This window comes from Tursiops truncatus, chromosome 8 (genome assembly GCF_011762595.2).
Source record: "Tursiops truncatus isolate mTurTru1 chromosome 8, mTurTru1.mat.Y, whole genome shotgun sequence".
NCBI classification, from domain to species: domain Eukaryota; kingdom Metazoa; phylum Chordata; class Mammalia; order Artiodactyla; family Delphinidae; genus Tursiops; species Tursiops truncatus.
In genome coordinates, this window is record NC_047041.1 from 69561941 (window position 1) to 69584373 (window position 22433).

The window sequence follows — 22433 nt, forward strand, 5'->3', positions numbered from 1 at the left end:
TCCTCCCTCCCTCCCTCCCTCCCTCCCTCCCTTCCTCCCTTCTTCTTTCTTTCGTTCTTTCTGCTGCGCCGGGTCTCCTTTCTATGGGGTCAATCTCCTAAAAAGGGACTGGCCAGCCATGGTCACAGAGAAAGGGGGCACCTGAGGGTCAGTGCCATCTTATTCTATCCTGAGAGAGGAAGCCCTGGTCTGGAAATGTGGGCCCCAGGTCTGTGGAATGGGGGCATCCTGCAGTGGAGGTGGGACCTCGGGCTGCTCAGTGTGCTGCTCAGGGACACCAGGATTCTTCAAGACTGGTCCCGAGACTGCCAGGCCACCTTCCAAGAAAGACTTGGCCCCTGGAGCAACAGGGGTGGGGGCAGGGCGTATGGCAGTGAACACAGTAGCTTGGCAGTTGGGCTCTCACTCGGTTTCCTCCATGTGTCTCCTGAGCCCAGTCACTGTGAACATAGCCTTGAGAGACAGCCCTGCTCTTGGTGGTGACAAATCCAGTTTCTGAGCTGCAAAGCCCAGGGACCAATGGCCGGGTTAAGTGAGCCGAAGTAATGCCCCTTCATGGGATCCCCAGGCTGTCAAATCATGGCCGTGGGCGCAGCTTACCTTCGCTGAGCTGAGCACCTCCTGCTCTCCAGGCACTGTGTTAGGCGCTTCCCTGTGGGTCTCTCTTCATGCTGTCCATGAGCTCTCTGTCCTCACCACAGGCAATGCTATTTCAAGTGACCCAGAATCCAGGCCCACAGGACTGTCTTCCCCCACCATCTCCTCTTCCCAGGGTAACAGCAGCCAATGCAGTGGTTAAAGGCTCTCTGGAGTCAGATACAAGCTCCAGCTTCAACTCAGTCTCTGACTAGTCACGGAACCAACATGCCTCAGTTTTCTCATATGTAGCACGGGGATAATGATACCTACAACCCGGGTAGGCTAGATTATGCAACAGTAGAAAATAAAGCCTAAAGTCCCAGGGGATGAATACATCAAAGTTTATTTCTCACTCATGCGAAGTGAGCCGTGGGCCTCAGGGCCTCTGCTGGGTAGTCCCCTTCCAAGTGGAGAGTTAGGACCAGTCGGCTTGCATCCTGTGGTTACTCCGTCCAGAATATGTGGCTCCCAGGTATCCACTACAGGGGAAGAGAAAGCTGGGGCGACTGCACTGGCTGTTAAATGCTTCAGTGGCTGTAGGAGAATGAGGAAGGAGTCCTGTGGTAGACAGTCTCCAAGACGGCCGCCGTCCATCCCCTCCGTCTGCACGTGCATGCCACTCCACCCATCAAGGGGTGGAATCTATTTCCCTCCCCTTTAAGTTGGCTGGCCTGTGCCTGGCCTTGGTCAAGAGAATGCGGAGGAAGTCACCCTGTGCCAATTCCAGATCTACGCTTCAAAAGGCCTGGCTGGCAGCTTTGCTGCCCTTGGAAGCCAGCTCAGGTAAAAAGTCCAACTACCCTGAGACCTTCACGCTGTAAGACGGAGCAGACACGTGGGGAGGCCGTGTGGAAAGACGGAGCAGCCCAGCCAGCTCCCAGCTCCCCAAGCCATCCCAGCTGGGGTGCCAGACATGTGAGTGAGGAAACCACCCTGGATACCCCAGTGCCCCCTCACCACATGGAGCAGAAGACCTGCCCGGCTGAGCCCAGCCCAGGTTGCAGAATCATAAGAAATAACAAATTGTTATTTGGGGTGAGGGAGGAGGAAACATAGAGAACGTGTCTGAGCCCCACAGACAGGGGACCTGAGCAGAAGCTTGAAGAAGTGGCTCTCCCCAGGGCTCTGGGTGAACCAGAGCACACAAAACCTTCTCTGGGACCCGAGAGCCACAGAATTAGGGAGCACAAGTTCTCCTACGTGCATGCAGACTGCGGCCTGGGCTTGGCCAGGGAGGACTCGCGGTGAGACACACTCATCAGGCACTTCGAGGGTCCGCAGCGCCGGGAGAGGACTGTGAGCTGGGCAGGGACGGTCTCCCTGGGACACAGGCAGTGGCTTCATGGCTTGATGACATCCAGGAGTTGCAAGTGGAAGAACTGCAGCTTGAGAGGCCAGTGGTGAGCTCACGTAAGATATGCCTCGGGACCCCAGAAATGACTGGGGAGACATGGACACAGGACCTGGACCCTCATTGTGAGCAGAAGCGGGGCAGCGGCCATAAAACCTGAGTTTTTACTGTCAGTGGAACTTCCCTGGTATCCACTGGGTAGTGTGGCCTCAGGAAACACAGATAACAGCAGGAAGGCCCGAATGTGACAGCCAAAAACGCTAATTTCAGAGTGTATGTGAGACACCCCTGGGGACTCCCACAGAGGTAAGAGGAATCTGAATGGGGCTGGTGTCCCCAGTTGTGGGCAGAGAAGACTGGGTATCTTCCACCATTTGTTACTGCGATTCTGACCCCGTTTTGACCTTCCCAGGCCAATCTTCTAGGCTGGAGGTTTGGCAAGGACACTGAAAGGATTTTGCTGAGATGCCCAAGTCCTGGGTTCTTCCAGCACAGGACCTGATTTTCCAGCTCCTCCCTGGGATGATTCTGCCTCTGATCTCGAATTCTGGGTCTAGAAAGGAGGTGCTTTCTAGATCCAAGAGGCCTCCGGAGGCAAACAGACCCTTGGAACTCACTCAAAGGCGGCGGCTGTGTGCCTTCAGTGGGCCGGGAGAGGCCCCTTGTGTGGAGGAAAAAATGCGACTCCGGATGCTTCCAAGGGCCCAGGCCAGGATGGCAAGAGGGACCACTGCTGTGGCCCACACGATCAGCAAAACGTCCTAAGACGTCAAATCAGTTGACGATCGGGATGCAGCTCAGGGCTCAGCAGGAAAGCACCTGCAGTTGTTAAGTGACGTCAAGGGCTGAGGACAGTGGCAGCTTCTTTTCTGACTCTGTGACCTCACCCAAGGGGCTGTGCCTCTTATTCCTGCTCAGTTCTAAAACACAGTGTAAGAGAAAGCGAGTGGCTGAGTAAGGAGCCCCTTATTCCCAAGGACAAAACCCTCGCCCATCAGAAGGGGCCCCTAGCAAGTACTTCTCAGCTCTCCACATAAAAGCCTTTGAGAAGCTCAGCTGGGAAACCTCTTCCCTGTCTCCTAAGTTGTCCCCAGTGAGCTCAGAGAGATCCTTTTTGGGGTCTGTGTGTGCTGCTCCGCAGGCTCGGCCTCTCTCCCCAAAGCTTAGCCCTTCCTGGGCTGGCCTGCACCCTCCAACCACGACCTGCACCCTCCGCTGTGTGGGCACGTCCACCCCACGGGTGCCCTCGCTCCATCCTCATCTGCATTTAACATCCCTTGTTGGGCTGTAGCAGAGAATACTCAACAGACTCGTATTAAAAATGCCCTTTAAAATTCAAAAGCTTTGAACTAAAGAAATACCTCGAGAAGTTTTCATGGAAAGTTCAGTTCCGCTGGTTCAATTCACTACACTTAGATGCAGCTTTTCAAATAATAGGAAAAAAATGTAACAAGGTCAGACCCAATCAATATGGTTGTTCAAACAGAATTGCGGGGACTGTGATGTGTGCACATTTTGTACTCTGCCTTTGTACCCTGCCACTCGCTCTGAAGAAAGGTTTCTTTGCTCGGAGAGCAATGAAAGTGGTAGCCTTTGGAGTGGAGATGGCAAAGCAATGGCGTGTTTACCAGGCCGGGAGGGGCTGCCATTTTTCACATCCCCCCCAGCCTCGTCTCTTTGTTCTTTTCGTAACGGCACGCAACCCACATGGGCAAAGTCTCTCATGTGCCCCGGTGTCTGATGCTGAATCGGAAGCAGAGGGCTCCCAGCATTTGCCTGCCTCATCTCAGAGATGTGATCTGTGGATTAGACAAATAATCCGCTGCTTCTTTCCCGCCCTTGGTGCGAACACAAAAGGATTTGCCGCAGAGTTCTGTACCATAGCTGGGGGAAACTCCCAAAGCCTAAAATGGGCTCTTGTCCAGCTGAGTCAGGGTCCACATCCACTCCACCCCCCATGCCTCCTATCCCCAAGCTGACCTTGGGCAGATGGAGGTTTCCCTGGCCTTAGGCTGCAACCTACAACAGCCAGGAGAATTCTAGAACCCAGCTTAAGTGAAGGTGGCCAAGGGGTCAGAGGGAGAAGGGACTAGTTGCGGATCCCATCCCCCCAGCCAGACACAAAGGCGGGCAGAAAAGTGAATGAAAGGGAGCAAACAAAAGGCCTGCTTTCAACACCCGCATCAGTCTGGGCACATCTGCCTCACGTGCACTCACAAATGCACACACATCTCAACTTCAATCATTTAAACAACACCCTGGACATGTTGAGAATCTGGGCAGTTCAGAAGGGTCAAGCGGGCATTAGGAAAAGATTATTCCCAACCCCTGTTAATACTAGATCCTAAAATGTTCTTGTTGGTTCTTGCTAAAATAAGATAGACATACTGGGCTCGACCGGGACCTGGGTTAGAGTTAAAGTCAGGAATGGATGTCAGCAGGGGTGCAGAAGCGTGCTCATGCCCCCTCTGCTGACTGCAATCCCATCGTTTCAAACTCTGCTCAGGCCCGTGGGTCCCGGTAAAGAAGCAAAGCCGGAATCGTTGGGCCACGTGGGGTTTCCCAGTGGCCCCCCACCTGGAGGGTCCCTGGTCAGCCGGTCCTTCCGCAGATGGCATCTTACCTCAGGTAACGAGTCCTCTCCACGGGGCGGAGAAGGGGGCCGGGCCATGCGCCTGCTCACACGTGACATAGCCGGAGGGTGCCTTTTCCAGATCACGCGTGCTCTCCATGAAGTCTGAGGTGAGGGCCTGTCACGCTCTCTGTTTGAAATTTGGGCCACGATTCTTACAGAACAGGCTACCCCTCCTCCCGGCAGGAGTCACCCTGTGGGGCGGGGGGGCCTCCTGTACCTTTTTTCTTGCCTTGCACTCAGGCATGGACAAACCCTCCTCCCCACCGCCCCTGCCTCCCTTTCATAGGTTATGGAGATAGGTCCAAGTAATGCTTAAAACCAGAGAGTATTTTTCATTTTAAAATTCAAAAGGAGAGCAGTAGCTAAAAAAGCAGCAGCATTCCCTCTTCGGAATGCCTTGGTATCTATTTTCTCCAGTTTAACTAGTTGGAAAGTCACTCTAAACTGAGGGCGCCCTTCTTGGCAACAGAGAAAAACTGCCATAGCAACAAACTTGGAAGCGCACGCATCCCTAAACTGAACTGGCCTCTTGCCTTCTGCTTTAAGCACATATCACAAGTCAAAACGAATTAAACACAAGTCCAGTTTGCAATGGTCCGTCACTAACCCGCCTCATTGGAACGAGCTGGAGGCGTGTGGGCTGGAAGAGGGCCTGCGGAGTCCCTCCCTTTGTCTGGGATTGCAGACCGCCTGCCAAACCAGCCCAGCACAGGAGTCCACAGCCCGGCGGCCCCTCAGCCAGGCGGGGGCGAGGTGGGGGGCCAGCCTGAGCGGCTGCTGAAGCCCAGCCGAAGGCCCAAGCGCGCAGGCCTTCCTCCCTCAGGCCTCCAGAGTCAATCACGTGTCACGGAACTGTCATCAGGAGAGACTTCATAGGTGAACACCGCAGGATCCAGAGCTGACACTGGGGGTTTTCCAAGGAAACGGGAAAAAACCTAACACAGGCCACTCAGGAGAATATAGGCAGCAAAAGGCAGGAAGCACATCAGGTTAATAGTTTAATCTGTACATCACATTTTTTTTTTTTTTTGCAAACCATTACAGTTTTATTTAAATTAACTTTTTCTTGCAAAATAGTCATTTCATTTTTTCCAACAAAGTCTTATAAAGGCAAAAATAAAATCTTATTTTGGCAAATGTCATGAAGTTGATACTGGCAGCATATGGAATTAGTTAAAAATAGACGGCAACTTCTAAATATATTCAAGATTATTTTTCTGACCATAGTCAAAGACAAATTTTCATTTAAAGTGTGGCTCCACCCAATGGAGTTGTTTTGTTTTTTTCCAACTTCATTTTCCGAACGCAGAATATCATGACTTACATAAAGGGCCACAAACACTGCGCCTGGCTTAACAGCGCCCTCCCCGTTTTAGGCTGGAAGTCAAGTCATAGTCCTGTCATCATGGCCCTGCTGGCCATGAGGGAGGGCAGGGGCCCGCTGCCTGCCCACCTGCCACCTGACCCAAGTCCTGGGTAGGCTGACCTGTGTTCTCAGGGGCCAGCCGCAACGAGCCCGGGTTACCTATCACAGCCTAGTGCGGACTCGGGGAGCTGTAGGTAGATGCCACCCAGTGTGACGTTTATTGCTTATGATACAAATCAAAGGTGTTTCTTCTCACCTTTTCTGTATTTCAAAGTGTTTTTTTTTTTTTTTTTTTTTTTAATTACAGCGAACTGTTTTTGTATTTTTTGAAGAGCCCTTTGCTGAGAGAACCTCATGGGCAGGTTGGGAACCAAAGTTCTTGGACACACCTTTGGGCCTAAGCCAGACCCAAGGCCGAGGCTCCACGTGCCAGCTCGGTGGAGTTTCACCCTACAGAGCTGGTCATCAGGCCAGGTCAGGGTCAGCTGATCACTGCCCTGGACAACACACCAATGAGCCCAACACTGGAATCCACTGGAAGTACATCTCCAATCCAACCTCACCTGAGTTCAGCAGATGCTGGACTGGCCTCTGCTCACCCTGCCCTTCAGCTCCCACCCACACCCACCACCCAAACGGTACCTGAATCTGTATGTGCAGCTCCAAAATCCTGCATCCTCACCTTCTCAGCCACTCAGCCCTTGAGGTGAACATTATAAAATATAGCCTGATTCTAAAATACAGAGTCAGTATTTTACAGTGTGTATTAAAAGTGCCTTTGTCACATGTAAAAAGGAGTCTGAACTAAAACAAGCGTGGGTGTTAGGCCCTAGCCCTGTGGTGAATGCCCCACAGCTGGTGGTGCTCTGTCCTCCAGCCTGAACCCCGGCTCAGCTGGAAGGGGAAGAAGGATCAATCTTCTCGGAGGAAACTGGTTCCACTGGCCCCTGGCTCCAGACTTCTCTGCACGCTGGATCACGGGTCAGTCACTGCCTGGGCTGGCAAAAAGCACAGGAGACAATGAGAGGCTGGCAGGACCCCAGCCCACGTCTGGGGAGCAGGCGGTGGGCATGTCTGTGCACACGTGACAGGGAATGGCAGGCTGACAAGACAGAGAACAGCAGAGCAGGGGGCTGGGGCAATGCGGCCGCTGCTGGGGGACCCTCGGCTTCGAGGACTAACGGGCATCCCACCTTTCCTCCACCCTCACCACTTCTAGGAAGTTTGCCAGACACATGCTGGCCCCTAGACTGGGTCCCTGCTCTGATAGGGCAGAAGGTCTGAGCAAAGAGGACTCTGGGGTCCAGTTCTGGCCCTGCCCTTCATTTGCTGAGGGACTCTGGGTAACTCTCTCAGCCTTCATGGGCCTCGTTTTCTTAATCTAAAAACAGGGTGACTGTACCAATCTCCTAATGAGGGTGCCGGAAGGGTACAAGGAAATGTGTGTGTGCTCTGAAAAGAGCATTAGAGGCCTATCTCATGACCACAGGGGCACTAAAAGCAAAGAGGAACAGAGCCTCTCTTCTGCCTCTCTGTGGCCTGGGGTGGTGTCACCACACTCGGATCTCCAGGAGAAAACCATACACCATCCCGTGGCCCCAGAAGACCCTGCAGCCTTTACAAAAGACCTGGCTGGAGCTTTCCCTGGGGTTCCTCAGTCACGAGGTCCCTACTTCACACCTCCCGAGAGCCTGGCCCAACAGGCCGACTTCCTCCTGCCACCCTCAGGACAGCGAAGCGCCCGGGCGGGTGGACACTTGCCCAAGACCATGCCTCCGTCCCAACCACACACCGCCATCCCTCACTGCACTCCCTTCTCCAAACATCTAGAGCCCCCGGGGGTGGCCCAGGTGGGCCAATGGAGGTGGCCCAGGTGGGCCCAGGGTGGCGATGGAGAACAGAGGCTCTGAACTCGCACAGAAGGGGTTCGAGCCCTGGCTCTGACACAGCCGCAACTCCTTGGGCAAGTCCCTCAGGGTCTCTGAGCTGCGCTTCCTCATCTGTAAAACGGGGTGAATATCTCCATTGGGTTGTTGTCAAAGGAGATGATCAGCGCAATGCCTGGCACGGAGTAGGTGCTCAGCAACGTTAACCGTGTGTATAGAGGGATGCGAGGGGAAGCCCTACACAGTCGTACGAAGTGGAACATCAGGGAGAGGCTGCGGAGACTCCTGATCCGCCCTCCCCGTCCAGGTGAGGCAACAGCCAAGAACTCAGAACAACAGCCTGGACTTGGCCCCGGCCTCCCGACTCCTGGTCCAGCGCTCCCTCCCTACTCCCACGCTGCCTCCTCTCACCAGTAAATGCCCACATGGGGAGGACTCAGAAGGGGTGGTGCTGGAATGTTCTGCAGGAGTGAGGGCCATCGCCCCGGGCAGCCTCCTCCTGAAGCTTCCCTTGTGACTGGAATGAGCCCCCACCCCTCACAGGGCCCGTGTCCTCATCTGCAAAACTGGTTTTTCTAGGCTTCCGGTTCTTCAATTTCTTTGGTCAAAGCCCTGACAGGGAGAGGCCATGATCTAATTCGTCCTTCCCAGCCACCGCCCCTCCTTCCCAAGCTGGCCGTCTGGCCTGCCCTGGTCCTCTGGGGCACTGGGCCGCCTGCAGGAAGGACAGCGGGGCGGGAAGGGGCACAGCTCTGCCTCCTGAGATTTCAGGGAGCCAGGGGGCTTGGATCACACAGTCTCTACTGTATCGGAGCCGCTGAACATTGAGTTCCTAAAAATCATCAGCCCCCAACCTGCCTACCGGTCCAGGAGGGGTCTCCCCAGCAGCCGCTTTGCCCACGGAAGGAAGCGTCAGCAGGTGGCACTGCAATCATCTCAGCAGCAGAGGGGAGGGGACATGCTCAGCGCCAGGTGAGGGGCCACACCAGGAGGGGGGCTCTTACTTGGAAGGTGTTAGACAAAGGTGTAGTGGAGTCCGTTGTTTAAGGGGGGGTAAGGTGGCACCGTCCTGGAGGACAGGGGGGCTTTAGGCGGGAGGAGGGCCAGATGCTGCGCTAGACGGGCAGACAGGAATTAAGTGGCGCGTTAGGTTCCTCGTCTGCTCCTGCAGCACCAGACGCCCTGAGCGGCAGGGCCGGGGTGCCGTGGGCCCCGCTGCCCACCACTAACGGCCTGGGCTTGCGGGGGCATATCCATGGGGCCTGGCGGGGGTCTGGCCTGCAGTTCCCAGAAATGTCTCTGAGCTGGAGAGAGGGAGCAAGAGTGAGCAAAGGCTGCAGCAAAGGTGGCCACTGAGCAGGGACGTGACTGCGGGTGTCAGGTCTGGGGCACGCTCGCCTGCTGGTGGTTAAGGAAGCCGAGGACAGTAGGTCCACATAGGTAGAGCAAGCACAGGCCAGAGAGGAGGGCACTTTATGGCAGGGAAGGTGCCCCTGCTAGAGCCCTGGACACGGGAAGGAATTCAAAATCGCCACGATGGGCTCAGGGAGCCCCAGGATCATTACGAGGAGGGGCCCGGGAACGCCGTCTGCTGTCTCCCCAAGGGAGACCCCCTCTCAGCCCACGCACATGTCCTCAGGGGAGTCAGAACAGCAGGGACTTCAGCGACTCTGTACGGGATCCGAGCTGGGAGACAGAGAACAGGCTGGCCCTTGTCCTCGGTCATACCCATGGTTCTGCTTCCCAGGGCCAGCCACTTCAAGGTCCAGCAGGCCCCACCCGTGGTCACTTCCAGACCCTTTGGCCAGGGCTGGAGGGCTGGTGGGGACTGTGACCCCACTTCAGGCTCTATGACCACCCCTCTCACACCTGGCCAAGGGCACCACCTAGACATGCAGTGGCAGCTGCATCTGGGGAGAAACAGCACTAGGTGAACTGTGAGAGCTCACACGGGGGGGCACACGTGGGTGGGGAGAGGAGCCAGGAGTCTCCTTCCTGGCGCGCGCGCGCACACACACACACACACCCTCCCATCCCGTGGTGCTATTTTTTTCCCACTGGACAGCGAAGTCCCACTTCCCAAGTCCTGCTTTCTGGCACAGGCCACTCTGATAGGTGAACAGTGACTTTGATTTGGGAACCAAAGCATGGACCCCAGGGAGGGTTAGAGGGGCCCCATTCTGCCTTGTCCCGGCAAGAAATCCAAGCACCAAAAGGCTTTCCTGCCCCTTCTTCGTGAGGCCAGAAACCTTAGCCTTGACCCCTTAGCTCAGGAGAACAGGAAAAACCTGTTCTCAACCCACAACCTCAGAGAAAGCGGAATAGCAGTACCACTCCGAAGATTTAAGAATGAGCTATACACCCTCTCCCGGGACACCCCTGAGCCCCAGTCCCCCTCGCAAGCCCTGCAGTGCGCCTGGGACAGGGGAACATACCACTGTCCGTCATCTAGCGAGCCTGACGCCTGCTTTTCCACTGACCCCGACAGGCCATGCCAGGCCCTGAGCCCAAGGAGCAGGGGGTGTGGCCCAGCCTCAGAGGCTGTCCCCAGGGCCTCACCTGCCACCTGCTTGCTGCGCTGGGAGGCCTCTGAGGCCAGGGCGTAGGAGATGTTGATGATGCGCTCCTGCGCCTGCAGCTGCGAGTCCAGGTCGGCCACGCCATCCCGGTCCTGGCCAGACACCGGCTGCAGGTTGCACATGCTGTGGGAGAGCCAGAAAGCAAGCTGTGGGCCTCGCCACCCCCAGGCACCTGCCTCAGGAGAGCAGAGTCTCCCTGGCCGGAGGATCTCACCCTTTTGGGGGCATCAGATAAAAATGGTGCACCTTCTCTCCAGACAAAGGTGCACATGCTTCTCCCCAAACACCTAGTCACAGCTTTGTTCCTCCTTTGGTGGATCACAGACCTCAAGATAAGAGTTGCAGCTCTAAGCTCCGATTAAATCCAGACAGGAAAAGGCTAACCGCTCTCTGAAAGGGAGACCCTCAAATACCCAGTTTACGTTTCTGAGGCTACCATCCTGGCCTCCAGGGATGTGGGCAAGGCCTCTGGCACCTCAGGACAAGGCTGGGCCCCTGGCTGTGGTCTGGGGGTCTGTGTGAGGGAACAATGGCCCTAAGGCTGGGAGGGCCATCCTTGGGGCCTATCTCCAACTGTGTCCACTTCACCACCACACTTGGCTCCACTCCCCACGCTTGCCAGGGCCACGGGACCCAGATTTGGGGCCAAGGGCCTAGGAGGGCCCTCTGAGTGCTTTAGACCTCCCGGATGACCTGGGCAAGCTCCCTCGCTGATCTGCGGGTGACGTGCTGAGAGCCGGCCTGCTCCTTACCATGAGCAGCACTGGTCTGAGACGGAGGCCTGGCAAGACACACTCCCCGGCCAGCCCAGCCCAGGGCCCGGCCTGGCATGACACACTCCCCGGCCAGCCCAGCCCGGGGCCCATTCAGCTGAGACACCCCTGGGGTCGGCCTAGCGGGTCGTCAGGACTCAGGCAGCAGGAGGGCTGACCTGGACCGGGTAAGGATGTTACGGATCTTCTCGGCCTTGCGGTACCGCGCCTGCAGCTCCTCCAGGCTGGGCGGGTCTTCAGGATCCAGCTCCACGTAACGCTCGGGGATGGAGACCTTCTCTGGTTTGGAGAGCTGAGGAAAGGTGGTGGGAGGCACAGATGTTGGGTTTGGGACCTCCTCCCCCCATCCTGTCCCCCGCCATGAGGCACGCGGAGGAGCCCGCAGACTTCAGTAACTTGCTAAGATCACAGTGGCAGTTCACTGTGCAGTCCCGATCTGAATCTGGGTCTGACTCCAAAGCCTGTGTTCTATCTACCGTACCAGGCAACCTCCTACAGGCCAAGGGAAGGGAGGGGGGAAGGCGAAATAACTAGACCAGTAAGCCCTGAGGATACAAATGATCACCCTAAAAGCTACCCTTGATGTGATCTGACCTCTCCAGCCACACTGACCCACCTCGGCCCCTGCTCTTTCCTCTGCCTGGGATTCTCCTTCCTTGGGCTCCATGGCCTCTTTCTCATCCTCCCAACCTCACCTCCAGAAAGCTTCCCTGACCCTCCTTCTCCCATCCACCCACCCCTGCCACTCCCTCCCATTTCCTGTTTGTTTCTCCACTGTCTAGAGCAGGGACTTGGTACTTAGCAGCCCTTCAGCAAACACTCCTTGGATGGGTGTCTGGGTGGCTGGGTGGAGGGATGAAAGAAAGTGATAGTGCTTTCTGCCCCTACAAAAGACCCAGACAGAAGGCAGCCACATTGAATCTACTGCTCTCAAGAGGAAAATGACCCCAGCTCCTCCCCTCACCAGTGTCTCACACAAACCCAACAGCAATCTCAGCTTGGTGAACCTTGACGTGGGCCAAGAGCGCTAAAGGCAACTTTTGCACACACCTCAGGGAATTTTTTTCTTCCTTGAACTACATTAAAATGGGGCTGATTGAAACTTCCAAAAACAAGCTAAATCCAATCCCAGGGCAAATCTGGACTTGAATTTAAGCCCATGCAGACCTTTCATTCTGGTGAAAGATGGCAAGAAATAAGCTCTTTTCTGTTATTTCCCATGAGGACAGATGCAGAGGAAGGAAGCAGATTACATTGTAGCAGGAGGGATTTAGGTTAGAGATAAGGAAGAACTTTTTCCCCTGGCTGGCAGGCCAATTAGGACACCGCAAAATGCACTTCCATTGCCAAGGCAGTGTGTAGAAGCTTCTTTTGTGGACCTGAGAAAGCACGGACCTTTGGCTGTTTCAGAGGTGCCAAAGCGAAAAGGTCTGAAGGCAGGGGACCAACCTCGTTAAACCCTGGAGCCCCTGCTGATCCCAGAACCCAGCCACCCCACAGGCGTCAGTTTGCCCCCATCCTGTCTGATCTATCCTTCATGTGGTGAGAGCATTTCGTCTCATGCAGTTTCAGGCCAGGCCAAGTCCTCATACAAATGTGTTTGGGATATCTGTGGGCCACTGTGCACTTCATTCAACAGAGCCGTCATTCAGCAAATATTTACAGAGCATCTACTGTGTGCCAGGCCTGGTGCTGGGTGCACAAAGGTGAACCAAACAGCCAAAGACACTGCTCTACAGAGCTTACAAATGGCACAACATAGGCCACAGGAGACCACCCTATGTCTTGAAGACCCTAAGTGTGTCACGCTCTGACTCCCTTTCTCTTCCCTTGGGTAAGAGACGGTCCTGACTGCAGTTACTTGCTTTTCTGGGCCTGCCCGGCCATGATGCGTTTGAGCCACCAGAGGGCGAAATAACCCAGACCAGACCTATCCAGGTCTCCTAGCCTCTGCCATGGCTGGATATTTCACCTGTGATTTCTAAACCTGCCCTGCCTTTTCCCCAAGTCTGACTGCCCAAACTGGCCTGACTGGCCAGATGCAAGACCAACCCTGGTTGGTCCCCCTGGTTTTCCAGGGAACATATGCTAACAGTAACAACTACCTCATCACCTGCCTACCATGTGCCAGGCCCTGTGCTCACAGCTTTCTGATCATTGCTAATTGTTCGGGCAATGTGCTGAGTCACTTAACCCTCCCCACAACCCACATTACTGCTGAGGAAACTGAGGCACAGAGAAGTTAAATGACTTGCCACAAATTACAAAGAGAGACAGCTCTGAACCTGCATCAAAATGTCTGGTCTCCTCTTACTACCTCCAGGTGCTGTCCATCCATCCTCCTGGGCCACACTGAGACGGAGCCTGTCCTTATTCAGGGCAACAACCCCCGCCCCCCCGCTCCGCTCCATGCCCCTGAGAGGGTTGGTCAGGCTGGCATCTGAAGGCTGGGCCTCCTGGGGGCAGCGTGAAGGAAGCCCCTGCCCTCACCTCTCTGCTGATGTCCACGTCATAGTCTTGTGGTTCCAGGTCCAACTCAGTGACAGGCATAGCCTGCACCTTCAGCCAGCCATTCTCCTCCTTGTCCTTTCTGTCCCCTGGTACGGCCCGTTCCAGCAGCTGCAGGTCAAAGTCCTGCTCGCGCTTCCACTGGTAACAGAACAAGAGGGTGAAATGTAGTCACTTCCTGGCTATCCCTTTTGGGTAGGTCTTGCAGGCACTGGGGCCCTTGGGAAGATGGGCCTGTGACTCATTAGCAAAAAGCTGTGTGACCATGGACCTCAACCTCATCTCTAAAACAAGGCAGCAGCAATCCTGTGACACGGATGGTCTCTGCTGTGTTCTGAAACTCTGGGACAGAGAGAACAAGGCCTCTGCCCCTTTGATACAGCCGGACTCCAGACTGCTGATTTCTCTCTGATATGGGCCCTAAAGTGTCCAAACCTCCCGGGCACGGGTCTAAGATCCACGACTTCAGACTCACAAGGGTCCCCAGGGATACAGGAGGCTCCCAGGTCCAAGAAGGTGACCCTAAAACAGAAGCTGGGACAGAGCTCAAGAGAAGAGGTTTGCCGCTTCTGTTGCATGACAGATCACGGAAGCCCTTCTGGTTCGGGAGCCATATGTTGTTCCAGCTCAGAAACAATGGGCGAAACAAACCCTCTGAGGCCCTGGTAAGCGAGTGGAATAGCCAAGAGCCTCTCTAGTGGGCAGTCCCAGCAGGACACAGTTAAGGGTGGGGAATAATGCCCCCACGGTGGGACTGGGGAGGTGCAAGAGGAGCAGCTTGCGGCCAGGGAGGCCGATAAGCTGCTGCGTATCAGCAGCTATTTGGGGCAGATGTTTTAAGTTAGAAAAACCAAACACGTGTAAAATTTAAATGCTAAATCAAATGCAACAATTCCAACTCTGTAACAAGCAGGCTTCACAGAGGGAAACTCTAACCCAGCCACTTTAAGATCCCAGCACCACGGTTTGGCTCCGCCGCGGCCTTCCTAATCACCTGTGGCCTGCATCCCCACAGGCCTCGACGCTGAGCAGGTTGTTGAGAGGAGGGAACGGGCCCAAAGCCTCCCTTTCTTGAGCAGGAGCCAAGCAGACGCTTCTCCATCCCAGGTTGCCTTCTCCTTCCCACCCCACCCGCCTCACAGAGCCCCAAGCGGTCACCGTTGTCTTTAATGCCCCCTCAAGCCCGCACTCACCCAGGCCCCAAACCCACGGCCACAGCAGCACATTTCACCCATTCGTGCACAAGCTCTCCATACTGACTCTACGTCAACGTAAGCGCTTTTAGGTGATGGTTTCCAATTAAAGTGTAAAAGGATTAGGCATTTGAAGATTCAGGGATGAAAAATTAATTTCATGATTCACGAAGAAAACACACATTTTCTTACACGCTCACCAGTGCCCCAAAGAGAGACAAGACCTCACATAAACCCAGCCTGATTGTTTCCACAAACAGAAAAAGTTCACTGGACTCTACAATGTATCCTGGGGAAGAACCACGCCAATCCATTATCATTAAGCAACACGTTTATTGGCGCTGAGGCAGAGACTTACACAAGTCTTTTTTCTTAAAAAGAAAAATTACAAGGTATTCAAGTTACGATTTTTAGATCATTTTTCTACATTTGAGACATCAGGTTGTGAAAAGTCAGTCTTACCTCATATGACACTTACTTATAAAGTTTAAAAGTTACTGGCTTTGCAGCTTTTCAGGATATGAGTATCCTGGGTCTTACCCCTTTGGTGTCTGAGCTAACAGCTGCAGAGAGGCCCTCTGAATACAGATCATAATGTATCTTGCTACCCGTTCAAGTTATTAAATACTAGAAACACAAAAAGTTTTCCGTAAGAAATTGTGCCGATGGGGCCGGAGGAATTAAAACTGAACCACCGCAGACTTGGCAGAATTTATTCCAACATGCAATCTCTGAAGTCTGTGTCTACTGTCCAGATGGGAGGCATGGACTTTGATAAATTCATCATGCCCAGACCTCTGACAATGACCACGGCCCTCAGGCAGTGGGGCTGGCTCAAACTTGTGGGGCAGCTTTTGGGATAAGGGAATTATGAGTCAGTAAGCCTGCATAAAGGGGGCGGCAGAAAGGTGAGTCACACATGGGAGTGCTCACTAGGCTATGGAGAGAAGAGCTGCTATTATAAGCCTGGTAACAAGAGCACAGGCCAGTTAGAGAATGGTTGATGCAAATTAGAAGCGTCTGTAGACACAATCAGGCAGGATTAGAGAGGCAACGAGCGGTAACGCTAAAAGCAAAAGAGCTTGTGCAATGAATTAGGGGAAGAGCAGTCAGGCTAGAGGTCTAGGGAAACATTTGATTTCAAACAACAGGGAAAAGTCAAACGGAATGTTTCCAAAAGGGACCTAAGGCGACTGTGGGCAGGGTGCAGTGCCTGGAAGCACCACCAGGGGGCAGCAGATGCCCCGGCTCTCCAGGGGCATGGGGAGGCCCGTCAGCACCGTGGTGGTGGGAGAGCCCCAGTCCTCAGAGGTGAGGGCCACCACCCTCTGCTCAGCTGCCCCACAAGGCACCCGCTTGGAGGTCTGGGAGGCTGGTTGGCTTGCACTCCTCCTCCTCAAATCATAGCACCACCTTTCTCCTCCACTCCTCGAACCCTGTACTTCCCAAGTCCTTGGTTCAGCTGAGAGACTCCAAATGCTTACAAAGGCCTCCCTCAAGCTCGACTGCAGAACTGACTGTGGACGTTCTCTCTGGCTCCTGGGCTCCTGCAGTGACATCCTCGTTCCTGCTCTAGTTCCGGGGCGCCCTCTGACCAAGTCACACATGCGTCCCGGCTTGTGGACACACAGCCCGTGGGGGTGTTCTCTGAGCCATCCAGGTCGACAGCCCACTCCCTCGGCGCTGAGAAGTGCTTGTGTCTGGGGGACTCGGGGAAGCTCTGCTCCCTGTCCCAGCCCCGCCTGCCTGGACCCTCCTAACATACTGAGCCGAGATCTCCAGGGAGTGGTTGGCCGAGGTAGCGGGACGAGGGCAGACCCGTCCTCTCTCCTTGGCTCAGCGTCCTCTTGCGCTCCCGGACCAGCGCCTTCTGGTGCCGCTTCATGCGCTCGAGCTGCTCCTCCGCGCTCATCTTGCCCCGCTGGTGGTCCCCTGAGTACAGGCGCTCCAAGGCACTCCTGGGTCTCTGAGGGGCAGGAGGGACAGACAGGGCAGCTGGGCTGGGAACACAGAGGGCAGCCGCCCTGCCGGCTTCATCCCCGTCTTTCTTTCTCTCTGTCTCTGTCTCTGTCTCTCTCTCACACACACACACACACACACACACACACACACACACACACACACACTCCAGTTGGGCTCCTCCTGGCCACTGAGAAGCACCTCCTCTAAGCACACTCGTGGACATGATACTGCTGGCCCTCACGGGCTCTCTGGGCAGCACCCAATTCTGCAGATGCAGACACTGAGGCCCAGGCCTGTCCAGTTGAGCAGAAGCACATCATGGGCCACAACTCAGGGTGTGACTCACTGGGCGAGACTGGGGAGAAAGGTGGGAGCCCCTTGGGAAATGGGGAGGGCAGTGTGATGCCCTTCTTGGTGGGCAGTGGTGAAGGCATCATGAGCACATGGTGACAGGGAATCTGAGCTCTGGAGGGGTCACCTGACAGAATCCCAGTTACCGTCTACCTCAGAGCCCTTCCCTCTGTGCGTGAGGGAGCAGTGAGCCCCTCAGGAACTTCTCAAGGCCACTCACAGGGTAGGTCACCTTGCTGCTTTCGGCATCTAGACCCCTCCGAAGCGTGACGTAGGGAGCAATGGTGGACGACTGCTGGAGCCTTGACGTGGACCCCGAGAGCCCTTAGTGAGGAAAGAGAAATGCAAGTGGATTTGTGGTGAGGAGGACAGGCCACCAGTCCCTTCTTGATCAACTCTCACTCCCGTGAGGGGACCACGAGGACCCAGCCAACAACCCACGCTTCTTCCTCCCCAGGGCCCAGAAGAGCAAGGCCCCAGGTAGGGAATGAGGGGCCAGCCCATGGGTGCCCTCTGTCCCCTAAGGAAGATCTGGGGACTACCCTCGTCTTCCCTCACATGCAGAAGACCTGGGCTGCTTGGCAGGAGGAAAGGATGGAGGGCGAGGAATGCCCTGCCTCACTTCCTGCTGATGAACTCCTATGCATACTGTGTGACCCAACTTGGATGCCTGCCTGTGAGAAGCCTTTTCAAATGCTCCAGGCAGAATCAGTTATTCCCTGTATTCTTCAGTATATTCACCGGTTACTGCACTGACCACAGTGTCAACATGCCTGTCTACAAATTCAACAATGCCTGGTTGAATGAATAAATGACTGAATGAATAAATGAAGAATGGAAAGAAGACGGCACCAAGCATTTACTGAGTACTTACTATATAACAGGCAGGCATCGTGCCAGGTATTTCATATAGATTTTGTCCCGCTGGCCCTACAAAGTAGCATTACCTAACCACCGTGGAGGTACGCAATCTAAAGCTCAGAGAGGTTAAGCAACTTGTCCAAGGTCACACGGAGCCTCAGCCCGTGCTTTCTCCACTAGCAACATTCTTAGCAAGGCTGGTCCCTGACATCTGGAAACGGGCATCACACTGAGGACTCCACCAGCATTTAGCACGTAGGAAAAAGAATGATAAATGTCCTGCAGTGCCCAGAGACTCCTGAGCGACAAAGAACTGTCCTGCCCACAGGCCACTAACACTGCCATTGATGAACACCTCTAGGCTGTAATGAAAGAAGGGAAAAGGGTGCCCAGGCACAGTGCCAAGGGTTGCTGTGGCCCAACTCAGCAAAAGCCAGTCCCCTCCAGGGACCAGCTCAGGACACAGCATGGTGGGCTGGGAGTCACATAACCCCATAGGAGCCCAAATCATGGCGGTGTGGCCTCCTGTTTCCACACCCTGTCAAGGGGGGAAAGCGCCTGACCTCCCACCAAATGAGGGAGTGTGGTCAACCTGCTCTGGGGTTCCAGATGGCCTCCTTTTAAAAGGATTTCAGAAAGAGGATCTGGCTATGGGGAAAAATAGGGCATGGGTGAGCCTAATGGCCTAAATCTGTTCCCACCCCCATCGCAAAGGGATAGGGGAGGAGAGTGAGAAGACCCAACTGAGGTGAAAGGTGTGTTTGTTTAAATAAAGGACTCATTGAGTCTTAGAGTGACACAGAAGAGGAGAAAAGTCTCTGGAAGGCATGAGATGGGATGGCCAAGCTGATGACAGTCACCCAACATCCCAGCCTGCAGGGTGGGATTCTGGCTCTATCACTTATTGGCTAATTGGCAAGTTGTTTCATTTCTCTGGGCCTTGGTTTTCTTATCTCTAAAATGGGGATAACAATAGTACTTCCCTCACGGGATTATCATGAATCTTAACTAAGTGAATATAATAAAGTGCTTCAAACAGCACTGGGCTTTATAGTAACTGCTATTATCATGGCTCCCGGGGGAAGACGTAATAAAAGAGGATGAGAATCAGGATGTGAGCCAGAGGCAGGACGGACAGGCCCTCCCTACAGCCCAGAGTCGGCTGACAGCTGCTACCCAGGCTGAGGCCCCACGCTGCAGGCAGAAGGGTGTGAGGACCGGGTAGGGCTGGGGAGCAGTGGTGTGGCAGTGGCGGGGACGCCCAGGAAGACTCCATGGAAAATCTCGCCTTACCTCTGCCTGGCAACGTCTGGTACCTGCTCTCAGAGCCCACGAGTCCCAGGGAGGGAGGGGCCATGTCCCCACTGAAGGTCGCCAGCTCAGGCTCACTGACGTATGACCGGAGTTCCACCTGTGGGCAGAGTCTGAGGCCGTCACACCTGCCCCGCCGCCGTCCCTCTTCCCACACACAGCGGGGCAACCCCAGGGGTCCCCCCTGCTCACCCTCGAGTCCCCGTTCACACACTGCCCCTGCTCCCGGTCTCGTTTCCTCTCGTCCGACTGCCGCTTGAGGCCCCTCACTGAAGTGTGCCGGATGATGGTGGCCTCCCTTGGTAGAGGTGGCACGGCCGGGGGCTGGTCCTCCGGGCTGTAGAGCTCAGGGAGCGGGGGCCTGGGAGGTGCCTCGTCTTCCTGCTCAGAAACAAAACCAGAACCAGTGCCCGGTGAGAGGATGCTCAGTGGCACCATCATAGTGGTGGCCCAAAGGGAAGGAGCAGGACACCTTGGGTCTGCAGGGAGTGACCACTTCAGCCCAAAGATGCCAACGTTTCCCCTGGTTGAGCTGTGAGGTCGGGAGACGTCTCTGCTCCAACCCCATCCTTCCCTTTGATTCACACATCTTCCATTTTTCAAAGTGTGATCTACACACAATGCAGAACTCAGGACACGGGTCCACACTCTCATTCCACTGGCTCGGAGTGCACCATCAGGGGAGGCAGGCTGATAACTCTGTGTTTACCTGTATGTTTATGACAGCACCCCACCACCGCCACCCCATCCCACCATGCTCAGACGGAGCCAGCCCGCGGTCCCTGCACTGTCTCTGGATCCTTCAGCAGGCTGGGGATCTGAGCAAGGACCATCTACATCCTCCTGCCCTTTCTATCAGAAATGCACATGGTTACAAAATATTTCCTCCTTCCTGACTCAGGCACAGAATAGGCAGTCAGGATGGGTGACTCACTGCCTTCTCCACAGCCCACTCCCTGGGCTGGGATGAATGTAACTATTTTCCTTGAACCCCCCTGTCCACAATGCTCTCCGAGGGCTGTGGCCTCTCTACAGACCGACAGCCTGGCCCCTGACTGCCATGGACACCCACTCCTGGCACAAATGTCCATCCAGACTCCTTCCTCCTAACCACCCCCTTTCTTAGCCTCATTTTGCTTTGTTTTTCAGAGTTCAGGAAAGGGTGCTGTAAGCTTGTTTTGCAAAAGTTTATCAGCACTCTTCTAAAGCAACACATTTCATTATTGTGTGAAGTTTAAGCTGCTGACCTAAGATACCCAGAGGCTCTCTGAGCATCAGTGGTTTCCAAATCCTGACAAGATCTTGGAATCACCAATTCCTAAAAAAGCCCCCCAGAAAGATAAACGCAAACCATTGATTGCCTTTGAGTGAAGGGAATAGAATGTCTGAAGACACAGGGTGGAAGGGAGACGTTTTATTACATATTTTTTTATATCCTTTGATTTTGTACCCTTTCAGAGTATTGTTTAATAAAAAAAAAGACATTAAATTTAAGAAAAGCCAAATAAAAATGAAAGAACTGGGCTTCCCTGGTGGCACAGTGGTTGAGGGTCCGCCTGCTTATGCAGGGGACACGGGTTCGTGCCCCGGACTGGGAAAATCCCACATGCCGCGGAGAGGCTGGGTCCGTGAGCCATGGCCGCTGAGCCTGCGTGTCCGGAGCCCGTGCTCCAAAACGGGAGAGGCCGCAACAGTGAGAGGCCCACGTACCACAAAAAAAAAAAAAAAAGAAAGAACTATAGCTATATGCAACAATATGGGTGAATCTCACAAACATATTGTTGAAAGGATGCAAGATATGAAAGAATAAACACAGTATTATATATGGGCAAAATAGAAGTGTTTTGGATGCAAATATAGGTAGGGAAACAAAACAAAACAAAAAAGCAAGGAAATTATCAAAAAAGTCAAGATAGTGGTTACCTCTGGGAGAAAGAGAAAGGGCCTACACTGGGAAGGGACCCACAGGCCCAAGGGCTTCTGATTGCTGGCAAAGTCCTATTTCTTAGAGTCACAGACGTAGAGAACAAATGTAAGGATACCATGGGGGAAAGGGGTGGGGTGGGAGGAATTGGGAGACTGGGATCGACACATATACGTTATTGATACTATGTATAAAATAGACAACTGATGGGAACATGCTGTATAGCACAGGGAACTCTACCTAATGCACTGTGGTAACCTAATGGGAGGAAGTCCCAAAGGGAGCGGATATCTGTATGTATATGGCTGATTCATTTTGTTGTGCAGTGGAGGATAACCACATTGTAAAGCAGCCATCCTCCAATAAAAATTAATTTTTAAAAAAAAGTCCTATTTCTTGGTCTGAGTGTTGGTATGAAATGGGTAGTCTCTTCATTATTATTTACTAAATTATATATCCATGTTTTTTTGTTTGTTTGTTTGTTTTTTTCAGTACGCAGGCCTCTCACTGTTGTGGCCTCTCCTGTTGCAGAGCACAGGCTCCGGACACGCAGGCTCAGCGGCCATGGCTCACGGGCCCAGCCGCTCCGCGGCATGTGGGATCTTCCCGGACCGGGGCACGAACCCGCGTCCCCTGCATTGGCAGGCGGACTCTCAACCACTGCGCCACCAGGGAAGCCCAATATCCATGTTTTATGTCAATTTCAGGATGGATATCATTGTTTCACAAAAATAAATATAAAACAAGCAACCAACAACAAAAATGGTAAAACTGGTGAACATATATACAACTAGGAGGAGGAGAGAGAAGACCCACCCACCTTGGGGACCCTGATGCTCAACCAAGTTGAAAAGCCCTGCTTCCAAGCCACAGCAACCAAGCTATGGAGAGGAGCCTCTGTCTTCATCTATTTCAAGCTGCTTGTTCTGCACAAGGGGAAACTGAGGATGCTCAGAGAGGGTATGGGCCTTGCCTGAAGACCCAGAGACAGACAAGGGCTGGAATCCAGGCAGTCCTGCTCACAGGCCTTTTTCCCTTTGCTCCTCGTCCCAGGAGGCAGGCATCTTGCATTATATTAGCACCTGTCTGTCCCA

The 22433-nt window shown here is 54.1% G+C and overlaps 1 protein-coding gene across 1 annotated transcript in view; it reads right to left on the reverse strand.

Moving 5' to 3' along the window:
• PLEKHA7 (pleckstrin homology domain containing A7) overlaps positions 1 to 22433 on the reverse strand; it is a 224989-nt gene that overhangs the window by 11415 nt on the left and 191141 nt on the right. The window contains exons 20-27 of the mRNA XM_033862587.2: positions 19608 to 19796; positions 19398 to 19515; positions 17464 to 17567; positions 16696 to 16896; positions 13720 to 13878; positions 11388 to 11521; positions 10437 to 10579; positions 601 to 6989 (exon numbers count right to left, since the gene is read on the reverse strand). Of these exons, the coding sequence (XP_033718478.1) occupies positions 6967 to 6989; positions 10437 to 10579; positions 11388 to 11521; positions 13720 to 13878; positions 16696 to 16896; positions 17464 to 17567; positions 19398 to 19515; positions 19608 to 19796 (1071 nt within the window). The 3' untranslated portion in view covers positions 601 to 6966. The remainder of the gene's footprint in view (positions 1 to 600; positions 6990 to 10436; positions 10580 to 11387; positions 11522 to 13719; positions 13879 to 16695; positions 16897 to 17463; positions 17568 to 19397; positions 19516 to 19607; positions 19797 to 22433) is intronic.